We start from the raw sequence: 18,467 nt of genomic DNA, 5'->3' as shown, positions 1-18,467 counted from the left end.
ACAGTACTTGACATTTAAAGAGATTTTCTGTTGTGCACTTGTACAGTCAAGAGTAATTCTAATCCTATTAAAGATATTATGTCATGGAGGCGTGCCCTGGGGAGAAGGCTTCTGCTAACTGGCCTGATGGAAAGCAGAGGGGAGGAGCGAACAGGAGGGTGGATTTATTGCTCGATAGTTAGGTCAGGGATTTCTGTGGGAAATACCCAGTTGCTGCAGTTGCTGATGATTTCACGGCAGCAGCAGTGAAACACAGAGTGCGCTCTGATAGCTGGTTACTGAATGAGATACTGCAAATGGGTGGAAAGAAAAAAGACAGCGTGTGAAAGAGAGTCAGAGAGACACAGAGAAGGAAACTGAGAGAAAGGAAAGTGCTCTGGCTCGAGCAGAGTCTCCCAGGTGTATTGCAGAAGCTTTTTGGAAATGGATGCAAGGACCATCTGCTGCCTATAGATTAGAGGGCTGTAGACTAGGAGCAGAGAGAATGAGTTTATGGCTCTTTTGAATAAAAATTGAAGTTCTGCATAACTGATTATTCGAGATAAATTAGGAGTATGCTCTTGTGTGGCATATTAGTGTATAAATCCATGCCACAGATAGACAGAGTGCAGCCTACATTGCTATAAAAAACAAAAACAGCAACAGTGCAGTGAATAAATTCGGCAGTGATTATCTGATTTATGTGCAAAGAAAAAGAGACGCAAAACACAGACATTTCTTATTGCACCGTGGCATTTACAAGGCACTGCATTTAATACTGAGAGATGTTATACATTAAATCTGACAGCTGTAAAAAGAGAGATCATGGAGAAGTCAAGTAGTGAGGATTCTTCAATTCACCGGAGTCCATCTTTGGATAGCAAAGACTCAGATTTTGCTAAACCTTCTACCTCAGGGAGGCAATTTGGTCGAGGTTTTACTGCTGGAGCTTTCTATGGTACCACTGGATCACGCACACAGAGCCATGCTGGTGTTGGAACTGGGACCGGCATTGGAACTGGGACTGGCGTGAAAAGTGACAAATACAACGCACCCAAAGGCAGCAAATACGTGGTCTTTTACCTGGATCTATCCTTTGTTTTTCTTTTAGAATTTAAGAAGTGCAACATGGCAAGAGGCTGCCTGTGTTGTTTGAAATACATGATGTTCCTTTTCAATTTAATATTTTGGGTGAGTACTGCCTTTTCAGTAACCTTCATTCGTTAGTGTGTACTGTACTGCTGCATTATGTGTATAGTGCATCTTTGAATCAGTACAGTAAGTTCCTCCTTCCCCTCCCTCCCTCTCTCTCATGCCTCCTTGGAATATTTTCCGTTTTAAACTTGTGTCTCTTGGGAAAATATACATGGTTTCTGTATCTTTATGGAAGATACATATTTCTGTATCTTTATACCACCTGATTACTGTTGTTTGGCTATTAATTCATCAAACATGCAGTTCTAATATGTGTTTTGAACTGTGTTATCTAAGAAAAGGCAGAATTGTTGCCCTTCAAGGAAGATCAGAATTATTGTAGCATTAAAATCCTGCAGTGGCAGGATTTTTGCATTCTGTTGTAATACCTCGTGTTGCATTAAGCTGCAGGTTAATTTAAATTTGAAATATGTTCTCATTGTCATCATAAATCTCATTTGCTCTTTGTAAACTTCATTTGAGAAACTGCTTTTTCATTTGAAGGAAGTTCTATCCCATTTTTCCAATTAAAAACAATAAATCACATGTGTTCTAACCTCTTACCAGTATCAGCATAAATGTGAAATGCCTGGAATGGTGAATTAATCTGGATTCAGTTTCAGTTGCAGTTGTCCACACTGGCGTGTGAAGTTGGAGACTTGCACTTGCTTCTGAAGGATCAAAATTGATTTTCCTCCAGCAGGCATGAGGAGTTGTAACAATGCCTCAGCAAGCAAGTTAAAAGTGTAATGGCTACTTTGAGCAAAGTATTGTAACGTATAAGGGAGGGAAGAAAAGCTAAGTCATCTGGCAGCTAGGCATCCTTGAGTGAACAGTTTTGTTGAGGAAATAGCAGGCTAATTGAAATACTGAGTGTGCATGAATGTAGCCCAATGTGAAATCATTTGCATAGTTTGAAATCAAAGGTCACCGCTTTCCTGATGTTTGCAAAGCTTGAGGACATGAACAGAATAATTAATTATTGTGATCCAGAAATACACAGTATGCCTCATAAAGAAATGAAAATGCTATCCCTAAATTTATTTTGGAAAAAGGGGCTTTAACAGTCTAGTTCAAATAGCTACCTCTGGTGTAGAGACATCATTGTTCACATCAGTAGTCTTACTATCAGCTGCTCTGTTTATCTTGACCCACTTACGGAAATAACCTTTAAGAGCAAGAGTTAATGGGAGATTTGGTACAGTGTTGAACCACTCATGTAGCAGTGAGCTTTTATCAGTAATAGACAAATGTTATAAGCACTGAACTTGTGGGAGTCTTACTGAAATAGAAAGGTAGAACTGTTCACTGAAGGACGTCTCATCAAATTTAACTTGTGAATTTATTTTTTTTTTTCTTCTCCTTTCCACAAACCCCATCAGAAAGTTGCCTTAACTATTTCTGGAATAAAGTCACTTTGAAAGCACCAGATTTTTATCAAACCGGCTATTTGACACAGTGCTGCATTACTTTGACACCTTGGAAGTATTTTTTTCATATGCTGTATGTTGTAATTATTTTTGGAACAGCTTTTTTCTGATCCCATTACACATGTCCTCTGTGATCAGTCATTAACTGTCTCTTACCCCTCACCTTCTTAGGTGCAGTATCTTTCTTTGTTTTTCTCTCCTTCCCAAGCAGGAATTTTGTTGACTCTGCATCAGACCTTCAGAGTACTTTTTTCCATTCCTTGAACCTGCAAGAATATTTCAGACCTCATCTGCAAGCTCATCTTCAACTACTCAGCTCCCACTGGACTTCAGTACAAACACTTTGCTTCCTATGTTGAAACTAGCCTACCATCTGGAACAGTTCTCTAGTACCCTGTGCTTCGTCAACTCTTGCCTCTTAATCCCTTTTACACCGTCCCCACCATGTCTTTTAATATGAGGCTTATACAGCTTTTCTTTCTTTATTAAACTTTGTCACCACATCCCTGTCTATTTAATATTCTAAAAATACTTTAAGTATGAACCAGGCTCTACAGAATGAAGATAATATTGTGGAATGGTGAATCTGAGACATTATGGAAAAATGCTAAATGCAAGATGTGAGATACTTTTCAAAGTAGTTTACAACAGAAATTTGATCCACCAGCCTGGTTTAAGTAGACCAGAAGTCTCCCTTTCTTCACTTTAGCTGGTTTATACTCAGTTTTGCAAACCAGTTCCCATGCATCCTTCAGGGGACTGCAGTCTTGCTAGAATCTTATTTTTTCTAACCAGGTTATTTTATTGTCTTGAGCCATTCAAATGAGTAACATTGTAATATCTCTTTAGTCATGGAAACATGAGCTTGAATGAAGCACTACAGGCAGGTGTTCTGTAGTTTGCTACCTCTGGCTTCATATGTGGGATCTAGGTTAGTTCTACTATGACTATCAGACTGGTTTTGGATTTGGCTCGGTATGTGCTCCTTGCTGACACTGTTCACTTGCAGCATCTCTCACTCCTGCCGCAAATTCTTGTGGTAGCCCAGCCCTGGGTACCTCATGCAGCTCTGCCAGTACCCTCTGCTCCTACACTGCCCTGAAGCACTCCCTGCTATTTCAGTCTTGTCTTTCTTCTTAACCCATTTTTTCCATTCCCAGGTTTCCCTGTTTTCATTGCTTGCTTCTGAATTTCTGTTAAAAAACTCAAGTCTGAAAACATGAAATTGTGGCATGCTATTGAGTGGTGTTGTCATCTTCTGTAATGCAAGCTTTTTTTTTTAAAACAGAGAAGACACATTTTTGAGCATGAAATTTTCTGAACCTGCAGTTCAAAGCAGGATGAGACTTCTGGTCTTCAAAGGCAAGGAGACCACTGCTACACTGTTATCTTCTGAGAAAGGCAAGAAGCATCTTGGTGGTTTTGGTCTTTAGTGGGTTGTTGGGTTTTTTTGTTCGTTTTTTTGGGTTGTTGGGGTTTTTGTGTGTGTGTGTTTTGGTTTGTTCGGTTTTTTGTTTGTTTGTTTTGTTTTTGTTTGCTGGTTTGTTTCCCTTTTTGTTTTGTTTCTTTTTTTAAAATACAGGAGCTGATTTAGGCCACTGGAAACAGAGGTGGAAAAACTGTGTTTCAGAGAGTTTTAAAACAGATGCCAGCCCAGCAGCTGTACAGCTGCAGTAAGCAATCTGGCTGATGAGCTTGCTTGAGACAAAGCTACATTGTTCTGAGTCTGCTGTAGCAGAAAGCCCATCTCATGCAAGGTTGTGTAATAGTAAAACATTGTTTCTGAGTTTTTTGCTTTGAAAATGAAGACTGGTGGGGTATCCTTTGGCATCCCAGAATGCTGGCCTATTGTCTTGAATAATTCTCAGTGTTGGCCCAAAGAAATATATTCATTTATCGAAAAAGAGGAATCTTTTTCCATTATTTGCTCCTGACACAGAGAAAAAGGTGGGACTCTGGTTGTCCTTCATGTGGCAGTGAGCTGTCGTATTCTTTCAGCCCAGCAGCCAGCTCATATATATTTGAAGACCAGTTATGTATTATATGTTATACACAGAATTTTTATATATAAATATGTTAATATGTATTTATAGACGTGTGTATTTGAAGGTGATGGAGAAGTGCAATGGTTAGTGGATTATCTGTCATGTGGCAAACATCCTGTCAATGTGATAACAACAAAAAAAAGGTGGTGCGTTGTTTCTGCTGAACAAAAATGCAGTGTGAATTTAAAGCATGACAACAAAAGATTTTGAAAATTAGTAGCCTGTGTATTAGTTAACATAGGAGCATCGTATATGAGTTCTGCAGGGCAAACTGATCTAAGTGGGGCCCAGCAGTAAGTTGAAACAGAAGGTGTTTCTCCACCATAAGAGCTTCAGGTATTTCTTTGTGGTCCTGTGATTCTTAGCAGTTGTTCTTGGCCATCTGGCATTGCTTTATTTTAGAGATTAGGAAAGCCCAAGCTGAGGGTTAAGGAAGCTTATAGTGTAATTATTTGTGTGGCATGGGTAACGTTTTACACTGAATTAATCCTAAGTGCATAATATGTTTTATAAAGGGAATGGGCAGCTACAAATGTTACCTGATTTAGTTTGCCTTCAAAAATATTTATGTGCAAATGTATGGAGGTTGCAGAGTAGCCAGTATAGCCCTGCAGAAGAAATAAAATACTGATTTTTTGATTCTACAGACAGCAGCTCAATTGTCAAGAAAGTTAATTACTAAATATAAACATTACGGTATGTGTCTTTCTAGGGTAGATTTTACTTCATTGTTTTATTAGAGAAAAGGATTACAATAATTATTTTCACAAAATGTGCCAGAAAACCTTACAGGATAGGATCAATACCTATTTATTAATGGTATAATTATAAGCAGAAGTTACAATTTAAGTTAAATTGAGTCAAAATTACAAATTCAAATATTTCATACTCAGTTTCAAAGTAAATTTTCTAATAGGTTCGAGGCATTTTCCTCATTTTCCTTTCACTAAAACAACACTAGAAGAAAAAAAGGGGAGCTGGAAACTTGCTGATCTGGAATTAGCAGCAAAAAGTCAAACACAGAAAAAAAATCAGTGATACTCTGTTATTAAAATAATGGGTAAAGACTGTTGCTCCTGAGAAGTATTTTTCTACTGCAGATGGAAAACAACATTGTGTGTTTAATAGTGAGCATATAGACAGTAGGTCAGCAGCCATGCAGGCCACTTTTACTGAAGTCTTAGTTTAGAGTAAAGGAAAGGGCGCATGTCCATTCTCTGTGTCTACCTGCTGTCAGAGCTAATGGTACTATGAAGCAACTTAAGAATTTGAGGACAGCTTATATAAGGTAATCCATTCTTATTTATATCAAACTGGAACATATACGATAGTGCACTCTTTAGTTTAAAGTACAAAGCTGTAGTGCTTAACTGAACCTGTTGGGCAGACGGTTGAGTCTTGTGAAGAGATTTTTCCCTCTGCGTAACTGAAAGTTAATCTGTGGGGTTTAAGAAAATACTTGAAATTAGAAGAAAATTGCTAACTACAGACATCTTAAAACAAGAAATACATTCAAATTATCTCTTGTATTGTTTTGCCCTGGCTGCATTATCTGATATTCTCCATTTTCTGACATAAGGAATAATGACAGAGAGAGACAGTGATGCTGGGTTGCTTGTCTCTGGACACAATAGCGATATTTCTGTCATATTTGACTGTAATGAAATAATTTAGCAACTGCAGTAAAATCCCATGGAAGTAAGATTACTCAAAAAAACACAAACACCAGAAGGAAAAAAAAAAAAAAAACACCAAAAAACCCAACACCCCTCCCCACAAAAAAACACCAAACCAAACAAAACAATAAAAACAGTGAAATCTGAAAAATTATGTGATAGAGAGCAGGCCTGTGGAAAGGGACTTGGGGGTACTGGTGGACAAAAAAGTTGGACACAAGCAATGTGCCCCTGCAGCACAGGTGGCCAATCGCTTCCTGGGCTGCATGAAAAGAAGCATGACCAGGAGGTCAAGGGAGATGAATCTGCCCCTCTACACCACTCTGGTAAGACCCCACCTGGAGTACTGTGTCCAGTTCTGGAGCCCTCAGCACCGGAAAGACATGGAACTGTTGGAACGAGTCCAGAGAAGGGCCACAGAAATGGTCAGAGGGCTGGAGCACCTCTCCTATGAAGACAGGCTGAGACAGCTGGGGTTGTTCAGGCTGGAGAGAAGAAGGCTCCTGGGAGACCTTATAGTGGCCTTCCTGTACCTGAAGGGGCTACAGGAAAGCTGCGGAGAAACTTTTTACAGGGCTTGTAACGATAGGACAAGGAACCACAGCCTTAAAGTAGAGCAGGGTAGAATTAGATTGGATATTATGAAGAAGTTATTTACAATGAAAGTGGTGAAGCACCGGAACAGGTTACCCAGAGAGGTGGCAGAGGCCCCATCCCTGTAGATGTTCAAGGTCAGGCTTGATGGGCCTCTGAGCAACCTGATCTAGTTAAAAAGGTCCCTGTGCACTGCAGGGGGCACTGGACTAGATGACCTTTAAAGGCCCCTTCCAACCCTACACATGCCATGATTCTGTGACATTAGCAGGAAGAATTCCGTTTTTAGTTGGGATTTGATAAGCTGTAAAAAGCTTCCAACTGTTAGCTGAGGTTTGAAATACTGAGGTTTGTTTCAGAGCTGATTTAGACTGGTTAATTCAGGTGGTGAGGGCCCCATAATTGGTTTTAGGATCTAAGCTGTTGCAACTTGACAGGGAAGACATCTGATATGGCATTTTTCACAGTGTTTCTCACTAACTGCTCTTTGCTAACATGGTATTCTATTCAAGCTGGGGGTTGTGTTGGTGTGGTTTTTGTTTTATTTTGGGTTTTTGTTTTTGTTTGTTTATTTTTACTTTTTTTTTTTCTGTGTGGAATTTTTTTTACTGTAGCCATAGGTACGTGTGAGAGCCATTTGCGTCTGTTATTTTGGATAGATTCATAACTCAAAATCAGATTTGTTGGATACATCTGTATCTGCTGGACATAGATCAGTTATTGTATATGAGTAGGTTTATAGTCATTGAAAATGAGAAGCGGAGTAAGAAATTCAAACTGGAAAACAAATTACTCTCCTCCACCATCCCTAGCACTAGTACTTCCAGAGTTAAATCTTTAAATTTATCACTTACCATATCGTCTGGTTGTGTGACCTTAAGCAAATTTTCTTTAACCTTCTGTGTCTCAATTATGCTAACTATTAAAGATGATTATACCAACTTTTATAAAGCAGTGGTTATAATCATGGGGTACAAATATTGTTAGCTTTTAATAAGCTTAGTAACTGTAATGTTTCTTACCTATCTCTGGACTCCTAGACCCATACAGAAATTTTCAGTAAGCTTCTTGACTGGGCATCCGTTCGCATGCTCCCTTTTTGTCTGTTCGTACTTCCTCTCAGGTTAAGTAGGTCTGCAAGAGGCTGATCCAAAGGGGAATAATTTTCCTCGTGCAAGCAGCGGATGGGGTTGTAACTGCTTTATCTGTCTGTTCAAGGAAGCATCTAATTTTGCTTACTTAAATGCTGCTGACATGGAACAAGACCTGTTTAGAAAAGATGGGAAGATGCAGTCTAATTTGTAGGAAGTAAAGTTCAATTAATTGGGGTTTTGTTCTACACAAAGTTCCTGATGGCCAGCCAAGTTGTCACAGATAATATGGTATACTGTCCTTAGTAGCTTCTCTGTGTTTTTACTATATACTTAGTAAAGTTATCCAACCTTTCAGCAGCTCATGGAAGCTGAATCAAAGGAGGGATTCTGCTGGCTATCTTGGGCTTTGCTTTAAATATCACACAGAAATAAATAAACCAGCCATTCCAAACGAAGTAAAGAGAGCTAATGTGACTGAAGATGTGTTTTTAAACATTGAATGTTTGCTGAACTTGGTGGGGTCGTCACATATAACTTAATAATTTTAGTATCACTTTACAGAAATGACTGCAGGCACTGAACTCAAAGCAATTTCACAACTTTCTGAAACACATTAGATTTAATTCAACTCAAATCTCCATTCAGCTCAGTCCCTTGCTGCTTAGGAGCAACGTAAATTGCTAAATTTATTCAGTAGAGGTAATTGAACTTCCAAGTGTTTGGAAATTTGACTGGGATGATCATTCTTCTTCCTTTTCTTGATCTGGACCAAAGTTCACATGGCTGTCCAAACCTTTTGCATTTATCTACTCCATCCAGTGTAGCAGGCATTGTGAATATTCTTGGGACCTGCTGCCAGTTTGAGTTCTAAAAGTCATCTACAGCTCATCTTCAATAATGTCTCTCAAACCTTGGCATCATGGCCAATAGATTTATCACTGCTCTGGAAATGCAAGTAGGGCTAGATTTTACACAGGGTTACTATACATCCAGGCAGTGTTAATGCTTGTCCTTAATCAAGGCATAGCCAAGCCCAATCTGAACCCATCTTTAAGTGTTTAGTGTCCCAGTTAACATGCTGACTCCTTTCTCCTCTCCCATCCAGAGCCTCTGTGCTGTGTGGGAACACAGAGCTGTTAGTTACCTCTTGTATCCATTGGAAGGGGATACAAGCTGAAGCGTGGAATTACTAGCTTGCTGTTTCTCTTAATTCTTTCCTTGCCTCCTTGTGTTTGCTGTGTGTTTGTTGTTAAATGCAGTAAATGAGAATTGACTTTTCAGAGTAAAGAGAAGTAATAGTGTTTGCAAATATTATTTCTGTTTTAGTGGAGCAGGAGTTCTACCCTTGAATTCCTGTTGATACTACTTGTTCCTCATTGCAGTCTGCATTTGGTACTCCTGTCATTTTGCTTGCCTTCTGACTGCTGAATGAAAATCCCTTGTGGTGTTTCTAGTTAAGGCACCAGGGATACATAATTTTGAAAATACATTGAACTACTGTCTGTATGTCTTTCTTCCCATACAACAATAGTCAGTGATGAGGCATCAGGTATTGAATTTTTTTCTTTTTTATTTCTTTTGTGGCTTTCCTCATGCTTCTGTTTTGTGTACATTCTGGTACAATTCCTACTGCTGTAGGTATAAATTATAGGTCTGGAGATGATCACTCTACTGTTGATTTTTTAAAATGTGTGTCATGTATTAGAGGTACTGTAAAGAATTAAACCCAGCAGAAACTGGTATACTAATTGTTTGTTACTTGCAGAATAATTGATTTCTAACACTGTTAGGAATTATGATAAGTTTTGGTTGTCTTTTTTTTTTCTAAAATAAGTGGGATTTAATGGTTTGGTTTTTTTGGTTTTTTATGGTGACAAAGACTGAAGCAAGACAATCATGAGATAGGATGAAGATAAGTTTATAAAGAGATGACTATAAGCTGTAGGAGTTCGTCAGCTTACAGAATTACTAGTCATTAGCAGAGATGCATTAGTTGCTTTTATGCACATTTCTACCATGCTGCACATGTGATACAAAGCACATTAACTTAAACCAAGCAGTTTACTCTGCAAATACTCTATGTAATTCATAAACAGTGGAAGCAGTTAACTTGGAGTAATTCTGTAATTTATAATAACCTCTGTATATACCACAACATGCAATCACTGCGTCTGAAATGGTGCAAAAATGAAACAGGGAAAAGAATTGGCACTGTACTGTTCAGTCACATTTTCTTTCTTAATTTTCTTTCTTAGAGAGCAGAAAGTTACTAGAAGGGCTACTCTTGTAGGCTTCTAGATTGGTGTATTAAGCACCCTTTTCTTTAAATGATGCTGCTGAATACTTACATTTTGTTCATAGGTGTGTCACTGCTGTGTAGCATGTGTTCTTCACAAGGCTTGTTTCTTCCTCTGTATTCTCTTGGAGAGTTTCCAGCCAGTTACGATCTTAAGCAGGGTAAAAAGCTGTCTGTTAATGGATTGTGATTCAGAAATGTTAAATATCTCATTTTGTCTGATTTCATAGTAGTTTTAAACTAAATCAGTGGTTAAGAATATTATTGTCCTGTACTTCTGTGCTCCCACCACCCTGCCTTTTTCTGCTATATCTGGTTAATGCTGTGTCCTGAGGAGTGCCTTTTCTTCTGCAGTGTCCTCTGGATGCAAAGTTAAATTAGAAAAAATCCCACAGCTTCATGCTCTGCATTTCATTTTCCTTAGAGTTTTGATTGCCCTGTCATCTTCATTTTCACTGCTTTAACTGACATTACATTTCTTGCCATAATCCTAGAACACCTTAGGACCACTTAATGTATTTGTCCTCTTGACATCTTGTAAGTATGGGCTGTGCTTTTGTCCTCCTGATAGAGATGGAAACATGAACAACCAAAATAAGAGAGTGTTTGCAGTGGAGCATAGGGTAGAAGTCTGAGAGCTATTGGAGGCCAGAACTAGCAGGTTCAGCATGGGTAGGCTAGTGTTGACCTGTGCTTGGCTGTATGTGCATGGCATTGCCAATGAGTTCAGAAATCCTGCTGAACATCCATCTTGAGCTTGGGTGTTTTTGCAGTGGTCTTACCTGCCTTTTAATTTCCAGATTAGGTTGGGAAGAAACAGTTTAAATCTGTCTATATCCCTAGTGTAGGTGTGTCCTACTAAGAGAACTGTGCAAAGTTAAACTGAAATTGAATCTAAGTCTCTAAAGTCCTTGGTAAGTGTCTTAAGTGACAGACCATCTGTTAGGTGCCCTGCCTTGTGAGAGATTTGATGCAGGCAAGCCACCTCTGAGCTCCGCATACTTGTGCAGCATGGTCCACAGGCACAAAACTCCTTTCCGATTTAGGACCTGTAGACCATCCTTCTATTTGGCTGTGTACGCCAGAGGTTTGGCATGTCACTAACTTCCAGAAGTAGCTAGAAGAGCGTAAGTTTTCCCATGACTTTCTCATAAATTGGTCACACCAAGTTAGGCAGGAGTGTTGATCTGCATGAGGACAGGGAGGCTCTACAGAGAGGCTTGGATAGATTGTTAGACACTGGAATAGGCTGCCCAGGGAGGTGGTTAAGTCACCATCCCTGGATGTGTTAAGGGTCATTTGGATGTGGTGTTGGTGGAGATAGTTTAGGGGAGAACTTTGTAGAGTAGGGATGATGGTTGGACTCAGTGATCCCAAGGGTCTTTTCCCACTTGAATGGTTCTATGATTGGATCATTGGGCTGATGTTAATGGTATGGGCTTCAACAAGGCCAGGTGCTGGGTCCTGCACTTGGGCCACAACTACCCCATGCAACACTACAGGCTTGGGGAAGTGTGGCTGGAAGTGTCTGGCAGAAAAGGACCTGGGGGTTCTGATTGGCAAACGGCTGAATATGAGCCAGCAGTGTGCCCAGGTGGCCAAGAAAGCCAGTGGCATCCTGGCTTGTATTAGAAATAGTGTGACCAGCAGCAGTAGAGAGGTGATTGTCCCATCTGTACTCAGCACTGGTGAGGCCACACCTGGAGTATTGTGTCCAGTTTTGGGCACCTCAATTCAAGAGAGATCTCGAGGTGCTGGAGCGAGTACAGAGGAGGACAACGAAACTGGTGAAGGGCCTAGAGAATAAACCTTATTAAGAACGCTTGAAGGAGCTGGGAATGTTTAGTTTGAGAAAGAGGAGGCTGAGGGGAGACCTCATCAGTCTCTACAACTACCTGAAAGGTCATTGTGGAGAGGCTGGTGCTAGTCTCTTTTCACAGGTAATTAGCGACAGAAAAAGAGGGAATGACTTCAAGCTGCAGCAGGGCAGGTTTAGACTGGACGTTAGGAAAAAAAAAATCACAGAAAGAATTATCAGACACTGGAATAGGCTGCCCAGGAAGGTGGTTGAGTCACCATCCCTGGATGTGTTTAAGGGTTGTTTGGATGTGGTGTTGGTGCATATGGTTTAGGGGAGAACTTGTAGGGTAGGGGTGGTGGTTGGACTCGGTGATCCCAAGAGTCTTTTCCAACTTGAACAGTTACATGATTCTATGAAATTCTAAACTTCTCCACCACCTGCAAAGTGTCACTAAAAAGCTGAAGTTCTGTCCTTGAGGTTGTCATCCAATCGATTTATTTTTAAGGTGAAGAATAGTGTCCAATGTAATTTTTTTTCATTACTTCAAACCAGCTAATAGAATAAATCCATCAATTCTAAGTAAATAAAGCAACAGTGTATTTAGTGCTTACAGAAGGTAGAGATAAGAAGATTAAAAAACTTTCTGTTGCATGTCTGGCAGTAACAATTCTTCCTACTTTCCATAGCCCCTCAAACCATATGCTTGTCTTCTACTGACAGGGCAACATTTGCTCTAATGGCTTTTTCAGCACATGGAATGTGTAAAGAACTCTCTAGTTGGGTCTTCTTTTCCACTGTCAGCATCTGGGAGTATGCTGGGTTTACATCTTTCAGTGCAACCTGAGTTTAGTGTCTTATGGGGTGAACTTTAAAATACAGATAGCTAGTGTTATCTTTGACCCTGTTTTGTTATTTTTGTGTTTGTTTAGGCTTTTTTTAGTTGTGTTCTACTCTGCTCTTAGAAGTGACCTGTGGAGGTGGCGATGATGAATGACCTTGTGCAATAGAGCTATCTGTTACTTCGGCAGGTTGGAATCCCATTTTCTTGGGAATTTTAACTCTTTCTTTCTGCCTTTAGATAGAAATGGAAGCTGGCAGTATTGGATTTTCTCCTTCTTATCCTGTTCTTCCATTGGAATAAATAATTCTCATACTTTATGATTTACTAGATGTTATAGTTTTTATCATTCTACTGTGAGCATTTAAATTGATTATCCGAATAAATTGTAGTGGAGTTAAAAGTTAAGATAGTAAGACTACTATGTTTGACTTCCAGTGGTTTATCTCCAATACCAAAAGTTTGCCTATCCTTTAGATGGTAAAGAATGCTTGATAGACACTAAAGGAACTGAACACATTAATGGAACCCCTCTGAGGCATTTATCCTATGGCCTTCCTAAATTCCCTGGCAATAAGTTAACTTGTTTAATTATGTTTTCTGTGAAAAAAGCACTTCCTTTTAAGCCTGCTGCTTGATAATGTCAATAGCTGCTGACAGATATTCTGAAAAAAAAGTGAACTATTCTCCTTTCTGTTTGATAATATTTGTTTTATTTATTGTATTTTATTTCTAGAATGGAAATAAAAAAATCAGAGAAATCCTAATTTAAAATGAGGTTACTGAGTCAAACGGTGACAACAATTTAGCAGAGCTTAGCATAGCCTCTGTTTAGATCACAGAATAATAGAAAAATTCTAGGTTGGTAGGAACCTTTAGAGACCATCTGTTCCAGCCTTCTGTTGAAAGCAAGACCAGAGATTGTTACCCAAGGCCTTGTCAAGCTCAGCCTTAGGTACTTTACAGCAAGGGAGATTCCACCATTTCTCTTGGTCATTTATTTAAATGTTCTCAATTATTCAAATATTCTCAATTAATTCAATTTGTTCTCAGTTTTTCTTATAGTCACACCAGAATTTTTCAGAAGCAACTTGTGCCCATTGTTTATCTTGGTGCCACTCTGCTGGATGGTCTCCAATTTCTTGAGCTGGGACAACCAAACCTGGACACAGTAGTCCAAGTGTGTTCTAACAAGTTCTGTGTGGAGTGAAATAATCACATCCCTTTATCTGCTGGATACAGTCTTGCCAATGCAGCCTGGGAAAGAATTTAGATGCTTATAGTACTACTATATCCTGCTGTACTGTGGTGGAGCTTCTAACATCAGCTTTAGAACAGCAGCATGCCCATCACTTCATACAGAGTTCAGTAAGAGAAAGAAGCTTTATTGTGAGGATATGAGTGTTTTCTTCCTCACTTTTGAGCATTTACATTCATAATGCTTTGTCGTGATTAAACACTTCAGTCCTCTTCTTATTTTTCCCTCTGAGAGTGGATTTACTTGCTTTGCCTTGTAGCCTCTTGTGAGGTACACTTCAGATAAAACACTTCTGCTTCTTTGAGCTATTTTGCAGGTTTTGTAGCCAATCCTGCAGCTGTGTCACTGTCATACTTAGTTTTAAACTCTGTCCAGCTTGAATTTACAGTTGGCACAAGTGCTGACAAGAACAAAAACATTGATCTTATCACTCCCTCATCCAAGCAGCCACACAGTATGATTGTGTTCTCTAGTACAAGATATTGATTTTATGCATTGCTATATGTGTTTCACTGCTTCACAGTATTTATTGGAACTGCTGACTGCTTGTTTTTTTTTCTCCTGCAGTACTTTTATTTCTGGCTGATCAGAGCTCCTGCAGTCCGACTAGTGCTTGTTTGCTCTCATATGTTTAGTCTCATGAGCAGAGTATATGTTTCAGAATATGACATTTTAGGAGTTTGTTATTTTAGCAGGGCTGGAAGAGGGGTGGGTTAATGGTTGTGGGGTTTTGTTTGTTTGTGTTGGAGTTTTTTAGCTTTTTGTGTGTGTGTGCATTCTTATTCATGGATTATTATTTTTTTTAGATGATACTTAATATTTTAGACTTACATTTAGGGAGGTTGGTGAACAGCTAAACCTTGAAAACAATGTGTCTGGATGAAAAGTTGTCTGTAGAAACAGAGAAACATTTTATTGAAGTTGCAGACTGCATGACAACTCTGTGCTTCACAACAGTGTATCTGTTCTGACATGTGTCCTAGTTTTAGTCCTTTATCAGGTTGCTGAATGTGGTTCGTCAGAGGGCTATATTAGAGCCCAGCAGTTTTTCTTTCAGGACACTTCATCTAGCTTGTCCTCACAAAAATAGCTGGGATCAAGCATGTTTCCACAACACACAGTTCTGAAGCATCCAAGAATGCAGGTTTCTAACTTAAAAGCTTCTGCAGCTGTGAGGAGTAATAAATGGTTGACACATGCCTCTGGGGACAATTTTAAATGGGTGAACTGTTCCCTGTTTCAGCAGTCTTGAGGCTTCTTTTTCCCCACTGGTTGGATGCCATGTTACAAGCCTAACCCGATCCTTAGTGACAGCTTGTCGGACTGACTAATGCAGACTTCAGGGAATAGCTCTTTGCTGTCTGATTGATTAATTTTGCCAATAGGATTCACATTCCTGTAGTGTGAATAAAAACCAAGTGATATCATGAATTTCCCCCAACTATTTCAAATGGCTCCTGATTGGAGCAGGCATGCTTTTGGAAAGCTGAACTGCTTGCTGTATATTACATGCTGAAGTTCCACTGAATTATATACTTCTCCCATATATCCAAATTAGAAAGCTAAGGATTAAGTTTCTTCTGTCTTGTAGAATTCGACACATTATTAGAAATTTCACTGACATTTAAATTGTTATTTACTTCTAACATTTCTGGTTCTTTACCACTGATTCTTTTTTTCTCTCTTTGCTTCCCACCCTGGTATTTCTTTCTCATGACAGTATTATTTCTTTTCAGAATTCCGTGTTTGTTTTTTTTTCTCAAAAGGTGTGACATCCAAAAGGTGAGAAAAGATCTTCTCTTCCTTGAAGCTATCCTTATCTCCTGTATCCCTGATAGGGTTTTTTTGGTAGTGTCCCACCTTGTTTTGTGGTTCTGTATATAACTCTTACATAGGTGTTGTTTGTCTCAGTTCCTGAGACTTGAGAGACTCTCAGGAGCACAGAAGAACAGAAAGCTTTATGACACAACAGGAAGATAGGAGAGTGGAGCCAGACCAATGGAAAGGAGAAAAAATTCCTTGTTTGGATCTGGATGGCATTTATTTCCTTATTATTCAAGAATTCTTACAATCCCAATTAAGGAGATCCTGCTTCTGGATCTACAAACAGTATCCACCAAATGCATTTAAGAAGGATGTCCATAAAATTAAAATAAAAGGAGAAAACAGCGTTTACTGTAATTCTATGTGGTTTTTTACTTTTGGGGACATATGCATAGAAGTATTTTTGTCTTTAAAGGCTTGCTGTGTACATCATCAAGAAAGATGAATATAAAATGGGGAGGATAAAAGCAGCCTTTCTTTATTCCCCTCTGTCCCTCCTAATCTCTCTGTTTTGCTTTATTTTATCAGAATCCACAGCGCACAATTTGTTGCTGCCACAGGTTTAGCTGTTCACCTGCCCATCTGTTCTGCATGCCAAGCCTTGCTTGTACTAATGTCATACTTGCCCTTTTGTGAATCAAAATTTAAGTCACTACTAGCGGGGGAGAAAAAGATCCCGATAAGATTATGATCAGGTTTCTGGGGAATAACAGTTGCTGGCTTATTTGCTTTCTTTCCCAGAGAAAGCTGAGAGGGTTCATTTGCACTTGTGTGAGGTACTGCTTTTCTAAGTCTGGTAATGTTGTTCCTGCATGCACACAGTTTTCTGACATGACTTAAGATTTTTGAGTGGATAATCAATAGGTTTTTTTCCTGTTGAAAGAAGTTCAGTGTCTTCTGAAGAACCTTCTTTCTGTCTTCAACTTATGAGTAAAAGATTCTAGAAGCTGCACAATAATGCTTTAATAACAATCTCTGGCATAATTTTTTGCTTCATTGCAGCTTGGGAGGGAGAGGAAGGCTTCTCCCCTCATTTTTTCTGCCCTGTAGTGTCTCCTACTTCCTTCTGTCTGTTATTCTGAGACTGCAACATGATGTGACATTCATTTCAGCAATACCTCTTTTTTGCTGCAGTATCAGTGCAGATTTATGTCTGGTCATTGAGGTGCTGTATTTTCTGGGTAGTCAGCTCAAGGTTATCTGTGTTATAGGATGTGTTGTGGGCAGTTTTAGCAAAGAAAATAATCAAACCCAATAGCATAAAGAGGAAAACCAGACCAATTTAATTGTTCCTGCTTGGAATTATATGCACTAAATAGATTTAAGATCTGTCTTAGGTTGGAATGAGCACAGCAGTGCTGAAACAAAAGTTAATGTACAGGATTAGGAACATATGTTTGAAAGGAAAACCATGAGAGCACAGAGTTTGCCACATAGACATGAAAGTGTCATCAGTATGCTGGATGAATCTTCTCATAGAAATCATAAAATGGCTAGGGTTGGAAGGGACCTTAAAGATCATCTGGCTGCAATCTCCCTGCCATGGACAGGGACACCTCCCACAAGACCAGGTTGCTTCAAGCCCCAAGAAAGCTGGCCTTGAACAATTCCAGGGAGGAGGCATCCACAACATCCTGGGCAACCTGGTCCAGTGTCTCACCACCCTCATAGTGAAGAATTTCCTCCTAATGTCTAATCTAAATCTACCCTGCTTTAGTTTAAGGCCATTGCCTCTTGTCTTCTTTCCTGTAAGCCCTCTTCAGGTACAAGAAGGCCACTGTGAGGTCCCCCCAGAGCCTTCTCTTCTCCAGGCAGAGCAAACCAACTCTCTCAGCCTGTCTTCACATGAGAGGTGCTCCAGCCCTCTGATCATCTTCATGGCCCTCCTCTGGACTCTCTCCAGGAGCTCCATGTCCTTGCTATACTGGGGGCCCTAGAACTGGACTCTCTACTCCAGATGGGGCCTCATGAGAGCAGAGTAGAGGGGGAGAATCATCTCCCTTGACCTGCTGACTACACTTGTTTTCGAGCAGCCCAGGACAGGATGGACCCTGAATGGACCCAGACTCTTTCCTCTGAAAGATTGGGTATTATTTGTGGTGCTTGTTTTGCTTAAATTGGTTGTCACATTATTTTAATCTGAAAATGGCTAAGAAACACAAATAGCATGACATCACTCATGATCGAGTTTCAGATTGTTCTAATGAGTCTCCTCTAATGAGTCGCTGAGACTGAGAGGCAGCCTTTTGCCTAACATTCCAGAAACAAAGAGTAAGAAAAGATTGTGAATATTTTTGTTTTTTCAGAATCATGAATATACCTAACTTTATTTGGTTTTGAGTACTTGACAATAACAGCCCATTAAAATATGCCTTTTTAATAGACTGTCCTGTTTTCAGTAAAGTTCAGTAAAGTAAAGTTTTTTTAACACTTGTGCA

General features: G+C 39.5%; 1 protein-coding gene across 4 annotated transcripts in view; it reads left to right on the top strand.

The window, feature by feature from the left end:
* The window catches only part of TSPAN9 (tetraspanin 9), a 173,568-nt gene that overhangs the window by 78,459 nt on the left and 76,642 nt on the right, over positions 1 to 18,467 (top strand). For 3 of the 4 annotated variants that reach the window (XM_051621830.1, XM_051621822.1, XM_051621823.1), the window contains one exon: positions 1,091 to 1,170. In XM_051621830.1, coding sequence (XP_051477790.1) covers positions 1,108 to 1,170 — 63 coding nt within the window. In that variant the 5' untranslated portion in view covers positions 1,091 to 1,107. Of the gene's footprint in view, positions 1 to 192; positions 1,171 to 18,467 lie in introns of those variants that run through there. The other variant, XM_051621813.1, reaches the window with a different exon arrangement.

This window comes from Apus apus, chromosome 1 (assembly GCF_020740795.1).
Source record: "Apus apus isolate bApuApu2 chromosome 1, bApuApu2.pri.cur, whole genome shotgun sequence".
Taxonomy (NCBI): Eukaryota; Metazoa; Chordata; class Aves; order Apodiformes; family Apodidae; genus Apus; species Apus apus.
This window is presented reverse-complemented; position numbering and strand designations above follow the sequence as displayed.